The sequence below is a fragment of the Pseudorasbora parva genome, chromosome 12 (genome assembly GCF_024679245.1).
Source record: "Pseudorasbora parva isolate DD20220531a chromosome 12, ASM2467924v1, whole genome shotgun sequence".
In the NCBI taxonomy this organism is placed as follows: Eukaryota; Metazoa; Chordata; class Actinopteri; order Cypriniformes; family Gobionidae; genus Pseudorasbora; species Pseudorasbora parva.
The window spans coordinates 569,998-583,102 of record NC_090183.1 but is presented as its reverse complement, the minus strand read 5'-3'; the positions used below and the strand labels follow the sequence as shown (position 1 = coordinate 583,102).

General features: G+C 43.8%; 1 protein-coding gene across 2 annotated transcripts; it reads left to right on the top strand.

Moving 5' to 3' along the window:
- The first annotated feature begins 607 nt into the window (after window positions 1–607).
- Window positions 608–12,611, top strand: nufip1 (nuclear FMR1 interacting protein 1). Of its 2 annotated transcripts, none has more exons than XM_067458646.1 (9): window positions 608–947; window positions 3,415–3,566; window positions 3,647–3,709; window positions 4,762–4,838; window positions 6,056–6,148; window positions 6,352–6,443; window positions 7,253–7,387; window positions 9,401–9,672; window positions 11,027–12,611. In XM_067458646.1, exons 1-9 carry the CDS (start codon window positions 782–784, stop codon window positions 11,273–11,275), a joined length of 1,299 nt encoding a protein of 432 aa, XP_067314747.1. In that variant the 5' UTR covers window positions 608–781; the 3' UTR covers window positions 11,276–12,611. The 2 variants fall into 2 exon arrangements, with proteins under 2 accessions (XP_067314747.1, XP_067314746.1); XM_067458645.1 differs by having other exon boundaries at window positions 3,412–3,566.
- Window positions 12,612–13,105: the final 494 nt, after the last annotated feature.

Sequence of the window (13,105 nt, the reverse complement as noted above, 5' to 3'; positions counted from 1 at the left end):
GATAGTTTAGTTTAATTACGGTGTTGCCACCTCGCTTTATGACATGCTATTGCATTTGTGTTCTGTGTAATGTATCAATAAATGTGGAAGACGGACGACAGCTTGAGCGACTCCCAAATGTACTCAGCAACTCAACATTTTCCAGGAGGCGGGGTTATGCAAATGTTCTCGACTACAACAACTCAACATGTTCTAGGAGGCGGGGTTATGCAAATGTACTCGACTACAACAACTCAACATGTTCCAGGAGGCGGGGTTATGCAAATGTACTCGACTACAACAACTCAACATGTTCCAGGAGGCGGGGTTATGCAAATGTACTCGACTACAACAACTCAACATGTTCCAGGAGGCGGGGTTATGCAAATATGCTCTTTATTTTATATGATTCCTTTATGTATGTAGGCTATATATGTATATCTACATGTATGTTAATTCTTTGGCAATACATTGAAATAATTGTCATGCCAATAAAGCACATTTGAGAGAGAGAGAGAGAGAGAGAGAGAGAGAGAGAGAGAGAGAGAGAGAGAGAGAGAGAGAGAGAGAGAGAGAGAGAGAGAGAGAGAGAGAGCTCTGATCTGATCTGAGGGAATGTTTCCGGTTTGTGTTAGTGTGACGGACAGCGCCACCTGGCTTCAGCGCGCGCTCGGTGCGTTCAGCGCAGGTCGGAAGTGACGTTAGCGGAAGTCGCACGTGTGTTGAACAGCATGCTCCTCTGTGTTTCTCCTGCACATGTGTGTGTGTTTATGTGAGTGTGTGAAGCTGATCGGGTCTGATCATGATGGGGGAGCAGGAGCGCTATCCGCCGCCGAGCTTCAGCGCAGCACCGGCGGGGCAGCGGAGCGGGTTCGAGGCGTCCCGGGACTGGAGCTGGACTCAAGCCGGACCCTGGAGCTGGAGCCCCGGCCAGCCGCAGCATCAGCAGCCGCTGCGTCATCAGTACGGTACGCGAGGAGAGACATCATGCGCTTACAACACCTGAATACATGGAGTGTGTCTGTCTGTCTGTGTGTGTGTGTGTGTGTGTTACTGTTGAATCAGTTTGGTGTGTGTGTTACTGTTGAATGAGTTTGGTGTGTGTGTGTGTGTGTGTTCCTGTTGAATCAGTTTGGTGTGTGTGTGTTACTGTTGAATCAGTTTGGTGTGTGTGTGTGTGTTACTGTTGAATCAGTTTGGTGTGTGTGTGTTACTGTTGAATCAGTTTGGTGTGTGTGTGTTACCGTTGAATCAGTTTGGTGTGTGTGTGTGTTCCTGTTGAATCAGTTTGGTGTGTGTGTGTGTGTGTGTGTGTTCCTGTTGAATCAGTTTGGTGTGTGTGTGTGTGTTCCTGTTGAATCAATTTGGTGTGTGTGTGTGTTCCTGTTGAATCAATTTGGTGTGTGTGTGTGTTCCTGTTGAATCAGTTTGGTGTGTGTGTGTGTGTGTGTTCCTGTTGAATCAGTTTGGTGTGTGTGTGTGTGTGTTCCTGTTGAATCAATTTGGTGTGTGTGTGTGTGTGTTCCTGTTGAATCAGTTTGATGTGTGTGTGTGTGTTCCTGTTGAATCAGTTTGGTGTGTGTGTTCCTGTTGAATCAGTTTGGTGTGTGTGTGTGTTCCTGTTGAATCAGTTTGGTGTGTGTGTGTGTTCCTGTTGAATCAGTTTGGTGTGTGTGTGTGTGTTCCTGTTGAATCAGTTTGGTGTGTGTGTGTGTGTGTTCCTGTTGAATCAGTTTGGTGTGTGTGTGTGTGTGTTCCTGTTGAATCAGTTTGGTGTGTGTGTGTGTGTGTTCCTGTTGAATCAGTTTGGTGTGTGTGTGTTCCTGTTGAATCAGTTTGGTGTGTGTGTGTGTGTGTTCCTGTTGAATCAGTTTGGTGTGTGTGTGTGTGTGTTCCTGTTGAATCAGTTTGGTGTGTGTGTGTGTGTTCCTGTTGAATCAGTTTGGTGTGTGTGTGTGTGTGTTCCTGTTGAATCAGTTTGGTGTGTGTGTGTGTGTGTGTTCCTGTTGAATCAGTTTGGTGTGTGTGTGTGTGTGTGTGTGTGTGTGTTCCTGTTGAATCAGTTTGGTGTGTGTGTGTGTGTGTGTGTTCCTGTTGAATCAGTTTGGTGTGTGTGTGTGTGTGTGTGTTCCTGTTGAATCAGTTTGGTGTGTGTGTGTGTGTTCCTGTTGAATCAGTTTGGTGTGTGTGTGTGTGTGTGTGTGTGTGTGTTCCTGTTGAATCAGTTTGGTGTGTGTGTGTGTGTTCCTGTTGAATCAGTTTGGTGTGTGTGTGTGTTCCTGTTGAATCAGTTTGGTGTGTGTGTGTGTTCCTGTTGAATCAGTTTGGTGTGTGTGTGTGTGTGTGTGTGTGTTCCTGTTGAATCAGTTTGGTGTGTGTGTGTGTGTTCCTGTTGAATCAGTTTGGTGTGTGTGTGTGTTCCTGTTGAATCAGTTTGGTGTGTGTGTGTGTGTGTTCCTGTTGAATCAGTTTGGTGTGTGTGTGTGTGTGTGTGTTCCTGTTGAATCAGTTTGGTGTGTGTGTGTGTTCCTGTTGAATCAGTTTGGTGTGTGTGTGTGTTCCTGTTGAATCAGTTTGGTGTGTGTGTGTGTTCCTGTTGAATCAGTTTGGTGTGTGTGTGTGTTCCTGTTGAATCAGTTTGGTGTGTGTGTGTGTTCCTGTTGAATCAGTTTGGTGTGTGTGTGTGTTCCTGTTGAATCAGTTTGGTGTGTGTGTGTGTGTGTTCCTGTTGAATCAGTTTGGTGTGTGTGTGTGTGTGTGTGTTCCTGTTGAATCAGTTTGGTGTGTGTGTGTGTTCCTGTTGAATCAGTTTGGTGTGTGTGTGTGTGTGTGTGTTCCTGTTGAATCAGTTTGGTGTGTGTGTGTGTTCCTGTTGAATCAGTTTGGTGTGTGTGTGTGTTCCTGTTGAATCAGTTTGGTGTGTGTGTGTGTTCCTGTTGAATCAGTTTGGTGTGTGTGTGTGTGTGTGTTCCTGTTGAATCAGTTTGGTGTGTGTGTGTGTTCCTGTTGAATCAGTTTGGTGTGTGTGTTCCTGTTGAATCAGTTTGGTGTGTGTGTGTGTGTGTGTTCCTGTTGAATCAGTTTGGTGTGTGTGTGTGTGTGTGTGTTCCTGTTGAATCAGTTTGGTGTGTGTGTGTGTGTTCCTGTTGTGTGTGTTGACTCAGTTTGGTGTGTGTGTGTTCCTGTTGTGTGTGTTGACTCAGTCTGGTGTGTGTGTGTGTGTGTGTGTGCGCTCAGTTTGGTGTGTGTGTGTGTGTGTGTTCCTGTTGTGTGTGTTGACTCAGTTTGGTGTGTGTGTGTGTGTTCCTGTTGTGTGTGTTGACTCAGTTTGGTGTGTGTGTGTGTGTGTGTGTGTGTGTGTGTGTGTGTGTTGACTCAGTTTGGTGTGTGTGTGTGTGTTGAAGCGGCCTCTGTTTGAGCTCTGGTCTTCAGCAGGTCCTCAGCGTGCCGGCTGGCGGGGCTCAGGCCATCATCAGTGGGGTAAGAAGAAGCAGAAGGATCCTGAGTTCAGCCACTTCTGTGACCCGTGTGACCGAGGCTTCAAAACTCAGGACAAATATGATGAACACATCTCTCAGCATGTGAAGGTAGTGTGTGTGTGTGTGTGTGTGTGTGTGTGTGTGTGTGTGTGTGTGAACTCTGACCCTGTGTGATCTTCTGCTCGCAGTGCTCTGTGGAAGACTGCAGATTCACCGCACACGAGAAGCTGGTGAAGATCCACTGGAGAAACGTAAGCTCATGCTTTAACGATGGCTCACTCTGAGCCAATCAGAATCCTGCTTTAAACTTTAAAGGGACACTCCACTTTTCTGAAAATAGGCTTGAGTTGAGTTTTAGCGTTTTTGAATCCATTCAGCCGATCTCTGGCGGCAGCACTTTTAGCATAGCTTAGCATACATCATTGAATCGGATTAGACCGTTAGCATCGCGCTCAAAAATGAGGACCAAAGACTTTCAATATTTTACTGACTCTTCTATAGTTAACTCTTCGACTAAGACCAACGGAAAATGAAAAGGTGCTATTTTTGTTTTACACCGTTATAGCTAGGAACTATTTTCTCATTCCTGCGTAGGATCTTTGTGGCAGTCATGGGAGCAGGCGCAATATTACATGCAATGGAGACGTTTGAGAGAGACGATTCATTTTTGAGCGCGATGCTAACGGTCTAATCCGATTCAATGATGTATGCTAAGCTATGCTAAAAGTGCTACCGCCAGAGATCGGCTGAATGGATTCAAAAACGCTAAAACTCAATTGTTTAAAGGGTTAGTTCACCGAAAAATTAAAATGATGTCATTAATTACTCCCTCATGCGTCATATTCTCACGCATGCGCCGAGTTCACGGCAATAACTATTCTCGCCGCTTCATCAAGTGATTGTGCAGCCGCTGTAGTGAGATGGGCTGTGTGTCGATGTGTTTAGGGCCTTTATGGGTCTTGTGAGTGGGAATGGACTGAAGGCCAATGGAGGCCTATCTGAAGCCTTTCTCAGCTTTACACTAAAATATCTTCATCTGTGTTCTGAAGATGAACGAAGGTCTGACGGGTGTCCAACCACATGAGGGAGAGGAGTTAATGACTGAATCTTCAGTTTTGGGTGAACTAACCCTTTAACTTTAAGGGACTTGGAAAATGAGCCTATTTTCAAAGAAAGTGAAGTGTCCCTTTAAAGATCACTCTGAGCCAATCAGAATCCTGCTTTGAAGAGCGCGAGCATTGAAGGGCCTAAACTGAGAATATCTGGCGCTGTGAACTCTGATATAGTTCTCGTTCTCCGGCAGAACCACGCACCGGGAGCCAAGCGGATCCGATTGGACACGGCTGAGGACATCGCCCGCTGGAGAGAGGAGAGACGGCGGTGAGATAAACCGCACAATAGCAGCTGTTCCTGAGAGATAGACGCTACTCTGACCTCAAATCTGCGGTCAATTACTAATGCAGACACTTTATCACAGAATTAGGACTTAATACCACCCTAGAAACCACCCAGAATACCTTAGCAACCAGCCCACATATCCTAGCAACCGCATGGCAACATCCTAGCAAACACCTTGAATACACCAGCAACCGTTTAGGAACACCCTAGCAACCACTGAGAAAATTCTAGCAACTGCATAGCAAAACCCTTGTAACCACTGAGAATACTCTAGCAACCGCATAGTAACACCCTAGCAACCACAGAGAAAACTCTAGCAACTGCATAGCAACACCCTTGCAACCACATAGTAACACCCTAGCAACCACGAGAAAATTCTAGCAACTGCATACCCAAACCCTTGCAATCACTGAGAATACTCTAGCAATCGCATAGTAACACCCTAGCAACCACCCAGAATACCTTGGCAACTGCATAGCAACACCCTAGCAACCAGCTCAAGTATCCTTACAACCGCATAGCAAAATCTTAACCACCAATTACCTTAGCAACCACATAGCAACACCCTAGCAACCACCAAGAATACTCTAGCAACCACATAGCAACATCCAAGCAACCACCTTGAGTACACTAGCTACCGTATAGTATCACCCTAGCAACCACCCAGAATACCTTGGCAACGCAACACCCTAGCAACCAGTCCAATTGTCCTAGCAACACCTTAGCAACCACCCAATTACCTTAGCAACCATATAGCAACACCCTAGCAACCACCTTGAGTACCCTAGCAACAGCATAGTAACACCCTAGCAGCCACCCAGAATACCTTGGCAACCACATAGCAACACCCTAGCAACCAGCCCAAGTATCCTGGCATCCGCATAGCAACACCTTATTAATCAACCGATTACCTTAAGGACCACTGAGAATGTCATAGCAACCAATTTGAGTCCCTAGCAACCACATTGCAACATCCTACAAACCACCCCGAGTACCCTAGCAACGTCCTAGCAATCACCCCTGAGTACCTTAGCAACATTCTGTCAGTGTAAGTCTTTTGTGAGTTTTAATGGCCACTCTTAGGGAAACAGCTCTTCAGTAAATTGGCTTTTTATGATAAGGGTTGAAAATGATGTACTAATAGCGGAGAGTCGTGTGTGTGTGTGTGTGTGTGTGTGTGTGCGCGTGTGTGTGTGCAGGAACTACCCGACGCTGAGGAACGTGGAGAAGAAGCAGCGGCTGGAGGAGGTGAAGGAGCGGCGAGGAGACGTGCTGGAGACGCCACAGTTCGGGTGTGTTTTGGACCATACACACACACACACACAAACACTCTCTCTCTCTCTCACTCACACACTCTCTCTCTCTCTCACTCACACTCACTCTCTCTCTCTCTCTCTCACACACACACACACTCACACTCTCTCTCCCACACACACTCTCTCTCTCTCTCTCTCTCACACACACACACTGAGCGATCTGACCATGATCTGTGCAGGCGGATGAGGAGCCGGGGCCGTGGTGGAGTCCATCAGAAGAGCCCGAATCTGGACCGAGATCCGCTCGCCGCTCTGGCTGACAGCGAGCCCGGTCAGAAGCACACAACACACACACACACACACTTACTCCATGAGTTTCTCTTGCTGCGTCCCAATTCGCCTACTTATACTACGTCCTAAAAGTCTGTCCTCTTTTTGTGAAGTAAAAGTGTATAGTTCTGAGTGTGCAGCAGAAGAGTCCGCAAGCTTCAGGACTACTGCGCCATCTTTAACGGACTCTGCTGCTTAGTTACGAGCATCCCGTCACCTGTCAATCATCACACAGTTCAAATCCTCCACAGTCAGATTAATCTCCTGCCGTATGGGAGAGAAGTGTAGCCGCTCGTTGATCTGCCGTGTGTGTGTCTTTAATGCTGAGGCTCCTCGTGTGTTTGCAGTTTAAATATAATGATGCATTTAAAAGTTAATGGCCAAACGTGTCATTACACAAGTGCTCACTGCTGCTCAGGTGAGATATAATGTGGACAACACTGAACAAATATCTTTAGTCAGGTTAAATACTGATAGTTGATCACTCAAACCCCTTTATCTAAACCTCTCTACTTAACCGTCGGACTCGCACATCCGCCATGTTTGTAGTTTTTAACACTTTTTTATCCATGTTTGTAGTTCTGATTGAACCCTCGTCCGACTCGCAGTGGGTTGTGGGTAATGTGAGCCGGTAGAGTGTGTGTCGATCCGCACTTGGGATTCTGACCGGAAATAATAAACCATCCGGGTATCTTTGGAATACTCTGTTCAGCACACTATGATTTGAGACGTACTAATTCTTATTTCGAACACTCTTTAGTGTGGATAGTGTGTGTATTGGGTCTCACTCACAGCCCTTCTGTTCTTCAGAGTCTGATAAGGACGAGTCGGTGCAGCAGACGCAGGCTGGACTCACCGTCGCCCCCAAGTGTGTGACCTCTGCCCTCGGCTCCCTGATGTCCAGCTACGGGGACGCCATGACCAGCAGCGAGAGCGATGGAGACGGTAAAGAGCTGTACATGAGCTCCTCCTAAACACTGCAGCATCGGCTCTCTCGAAGCCCCGCCTCTCTGAGAGCTGCTCTGCTCTGATTGGTCAGAAAGCAAGGGCACATTATCATATCAGAGTCTCAGCTCTTGACACACAGTGATACGAACAGTAACGATGGTGTGTTCAGCCAATCAGGACTAGAGGCGGACATTAGGGCTGCAGCTATCGATTCTTTTTGTAATCGATTAATCTACCACTTAATCGATCGATTAATCGGATAATAATTACTTTTTCTTTATTAAAGAGCAATAAGAGACAATAAGACGGGTATCTTAAAATTAACATCTAATTTGTCTTCTTTTTAGAAAAATTAAGTTTTATTGCTGAAATTGCATACATTAATAACTGTGAAACTAAACAATTTTAATGCATACAATTGCCATATTATATTAAATAAAAATCTATTTCAAATTACTTTAAAAAGGTAAACATAGTTCAATCTAAAACTAAACCTACAACCAATAAATCTAAATAGTAGTAATATAAATAACAATAATGCCAATATAAATAATATAAATATTCTATAAATTCTATATAATATTAATATTCTAATATTCTATAAATATTCTATAAATAATATAAATAACTAAACATTGTATTTATGTTGTGCAACTTAACTTTCATGTATCAGCTTCAGCTCAGGCATGACATGAGCATTTACTGTCTTATTTACTCCTTTACTGGAGCAAAACATATTGGACAGGTTAACTTGGAATAAGAGATGTGCGGATCAGCTATCGTCACCGAATCAGCTGTTAGAAGCAAACCATCCACCCGCACCCGATCGTCACATATTAGCTACACTGAAGTAGGTTGCTAAACAAAACAAAACAAAATTATTTTGGCAAAATTACATTTACATAAACCAGGGTCGACAACCTATACATCACACGGAGGAATAACCGCTAGAACGTGATCAAACGCGAGATATGTTTAATTCAGATAAAGTACATCACGCATGCTGATCTTTTGAGCTAATCATTCATCATTGTAACACAGCTTGCTTTAAGTTAGTAGCTATAAATATGATTAAAGTGTGATATTTAAATTACACAAATCAATGAAAGCACGCAGCTCTGAGCTCTGAAAGCACGAGCGCTGCTAATCACACACACGCACACGCGCGCGTTACAGCTTGTTCTGATATTTGTTGCGCCTAGTATTGAGAACATCTAATGGTGCATTTCGAAGATATTATCAAGTAGGATATATAAAGTCTCATTAAAGATTTCACACACATCACAATGACGGTGATCCATGTGCAAAGCTGCAAACTCCATCGAGTTCATGTGTTTGGAGTTGCTCGTATCTCCTCAGCTGACGCGTGAACTGCCGCAAATGAAACTTATGTTCAGCGTCGCATCCTGAAGCTCAACACACAGTTTTCTTCATTTAAAAACAGCGATATTAAATGATATTACCAGTGCTGATGCCCGCCCGCTCTCTCTCTCTCTCTCGCATTGTGGTCTTTGATCTCGACATGAGCTGAAAACGAAAGTTAAAGAACGACACGCATTCATTGTGTTTTAGCGTGAAATGAGAGTTCCGCGTCTTTATTAAAATCAACATATTAACGATTTCTCTCATCCACCTGCAATGTTTGGGATGTTTACGCACCTGAACCGCGGATATAACCGCAATCCGCTCATACTCCGAGTCCTTACACAAAAAAACGTCTTTCTCCAATATCTGTGTGTAGTTAAATGGACTAAGCGAAGCGTCGAGGCAGATGATTTTGCCTCGAGGATTTTTTTGATTCGATTAACTCGAGTTACTCGATGAATCGTTGCAGCCCTAGCGGACATTATGCAAATTAACTGCAAACCTGTGCAGCTTCAGCATCGCTTCTTTCTGCTCTTTGATCTTTGAATGTTCGCAGATCTCCTGCATTCGCGAAGGCTCAGGCGTCGTGTTTTATGATATATTATGTTTTATATGCTAATTAAAGCTCTGCTGTTTGCCTCACAGACGCCGCGGTGCTCGGAGCGAGTCTGGCTCTAGAAGAGAACAAAACATTACTGGAGGCTCAACCTCTCCAGAGGAGCACCGCAACGCATGAGGAAAAACACACTGACGGACCACAGCCATCCCATAATGCCCCGGCCGGGAGAGGAGGAGGAGAGAGAGGGAGAGGAAGAGGAGGAGGAGAGAGAGGGAGAGGAAGAGGAGGAAGAAGAGGAAAAGGAAGAGGTCAAAGAAACTCTGAACCACAGCGACATCGACCAACACTACTAGAGATGGTGAGCGACACACACTTTACTGTATTCTAGGGCTGTCGAGATTAATCGTTTCTACGATGCACTGAGGATGATAAGATAACGGTTCAGTAATAACCATAACCCATTATAATGCACACATGTCATTATTCACATACGTGTGTTGTCGCGGCAGCACACAATAGCAGAGTGAGGCAAGAGGCGAGTGAGATGAATGAAAGTGCTTCACTACTTTAAAAGACGACATCTGGGCACATATCGGCTTTTATGAACAAACTGCAAGACCTAGAGAACACACACGCTCTCTCACACACTCACACGTTTGTTTCACTATATTAGTGAGGACGTTACATAGACTTCCATTGATTGTATCGATTCATGATTCGGATCGCAAGTCAAACTGCTTGAATCATGAATCGATTCGCTGACTCATAACCGTTTGAATCTTTATCTGAGGATTGAACACAAACGCGGAAGAGAAGCCAATGCTGAATAAAGTCGTAGTTTTTGTTATTTTTGGACCCAAATGTATTTTGGATGCTTCAAGAGACTCTAATTAACCCACTGATGTCTCATATGGACTACTGTGATGATGTTTTTATTCCCTTTCTGGACATGGACAGTATAGTGTGCATACACTTGCATACGCTCTCGGACTAAATATAAAATATCTTAAACTGTGTGTGAAGATGAACGGAGGTCTGACGGGTGTGGAGCAACATTAGGGGGAGGAGTTAATGACAGACATTTCATTTTTGGCTGAACTAACCCTTTAAACTCTCACCGTATCCGGTCGGCTAAACTCGAACACATCTTCCCTTCTTCAGAATGACTTCAGTGCCGCTCTTTGTTCTTTTCTCAGAGAAAAGCTTAACTCAAGTCTTCCAGAGTCGCGGTCAAAGCTGATTCGACAGACCGCCGTTCGCCAGTTTCTGTGTTTACTAGAAGCACACAAACGCAACTCGGCCGTCGTCATTATGTTAAGCCCCGTCCACCGACTCTACACACGATGTGATTGGCCCGGCAGGAGTTTGGCGTTTACAGCTCAGAAGGGTATTGAGAGTTCCTAGACGACACTCGCGGGCAGATTAGATTTGCTGCCGCTAGGGGGCGTCTAGATTTCCAGGCGATGTATTTTGAGGACCTGCAACTTTACTTTCGGTAGTTTGTGCGTTTACTTGATGAAGATACTCAGCCGCTCGTCTGCAGGATGTGTGCTTCATTAGCGAAAACACCCCATAATTACAGCCCAATGGAGCGTCAGACTGATTATGACCACGGCAGGCTAGTGTTTAAGATCAGATTAACGAGACTGTCCAGAACAATAATAAGTGTCTCTCTGTGTGTGTGTGTGTGTGTGTGTGTGTGTGTTTTGCAGCTTCTGGCTCCAGATGTCCGCCGCGAGAGGAACGTCGTTCTGCAGTGTGTCCGCTTCATCGTCCGGAACGGATTCTTCGGTCTGGCTGGGAAAGATTGTCAGGATGAGACTGAAGGAGGACGATGTGTGTGTGAGGATCCTCAGACCGCCGGAGCGAGTGTGTCTGTGTGTGAGGATCCTCAGACCGCGAGTGTGTTCCAGCAACTGTTCGCTCGGGCTCCGGTGTGTGAGGATCCACAGAATACGTGAAGAACCAGATCAGAACACGCTGAGCTCTGAGTGTGTGTGTGTGTGTGAGAGAGAGACGAGCCTTGGCACACATGAAGAACCAGACCAGAACACACTGAGCTGTGTGTGTGTGTGTGTGTGTGTGTGTGTGTGTGTGTGTGTGCTGTCCACTCACACTCAACACAGAGACAATCAAACGCTGATTCCTATGGAAGCTTGTTTCCGCCATGAGATACATTAAACGGTTTATTTTCTCTCACAATTCTGACTTTTTTTTTTTCATGAGTCATGAACTATAAGTTGTGAGTTATAAAGTCAGAGTTTAAAAAATGTGCAATTGTGGAAACAAAAAACAAATATAAACTTATCGCACATTCATCTCTGTAACTCGGGTTAGTGAGTTTATAGAGTCATAAACTATAAATGGCGAGTTATAAAAATATAAATTTTTTCATCGCACAATTTGGAATCGCAACTTTTCTTCCACAATATTTGGACTTTTTTTACTCTAATTCTGAGAAAAGTCACATTTTTAAGTTGATCTCTTTGAAGTCTGACTCATATTCTGGAACAAAACAAAAGATAAAGGGAAAATAAAAAAATATTTTTTTCAAAATTGTGGAGATAAAAAGTCAAATTTGCAGGAAACTCACAATCCTGTGATTATTTTTCTTTATAATTTCTATTGTTTATCTTGTCATTTTTTTCAGATTTTTGACACTTTCTCAGAATTGCCAGAAAAAGTTGCATTGACTCTTCACCGAACGTTCGAAAGCAGCAGATTAATATAATATATCCCTAATATATCCACTGATGGACAGATCTGCTGCTCTCTAACGTTCCTGTGCTATCGTTGATCATTGTAGCCAATCACAATCATGTATGTTGAGTGTGTGAACAGCCTGGCCAATCAGAAGCGTTTAAGAATTTTTCAAATTTCAATACCGAAGTCGGTACTTTTGACAACTGTAATTCTGACATTTTTCAGATTTAATCTATAATCTAAGAATTGCAACGTATAAAGTCTAAATTGTGAGAACTCGTTATCATGGAGGAAAAAAATTCTGAATTCACGTAACTTTATATCTCACGATTAAGACTTTCGCGCAATCTCAACTTTCTCAATATTTGGATTTATTAAACATTTTTATGCAATTGCGACTTTTTAATTCACAATTCCAAGTTTATATCTTAGACTTCTGACATTTTCTTCCACCAGAATTCTTAGATATAAACTCACAATTCTGACTTTTTTTCTCGTAATTCCCATTGTATCTCATTTTTTATATATTTCGATGATAAACTTGGAATTGTGACTTTTTCTCAGAATTGCGACTAAGTTGCAATGATCTTTTTTTTGTGTTGAAAACAAGATTCCATTTTTATATTTTTATGTATTTACTAATTACATGTTTGTTTTTTCAAAAGAAAAGATGACAATACAAGTGAATTTGTTTAACAAATGATCTGTGTAAGGTTTCTGGTGGTTCTTGGTAAAGCTTACAGATGTCGTGTGTGTGTGTGTGTGTGTGTGATGGGTAGGTTTAGGGCCAGTGTAAGGGGATGGTAAATACGGTTTGTACAGTATAAAAACCATTACGCCTATGGAATGTCCCCATATGTCACAAAAACAAACATGTGTGTGTGCGTTCATGAGCTCAAGGCTAGATTATTGTAATGCTCTACTGGGTGGTTGCCCTGCTCGCTTAATAAACAAACTCCAGCTGGTCCAAAATGCAGCAGCTCGAGTTCTTACTAGAACCAGGGGTCCGTTCTTCATACGTGGCTAACTCCGTTAGCTGGATTTGATTCATGACGATCTGACATGATCTCGGATTATTTTGTTCTTCG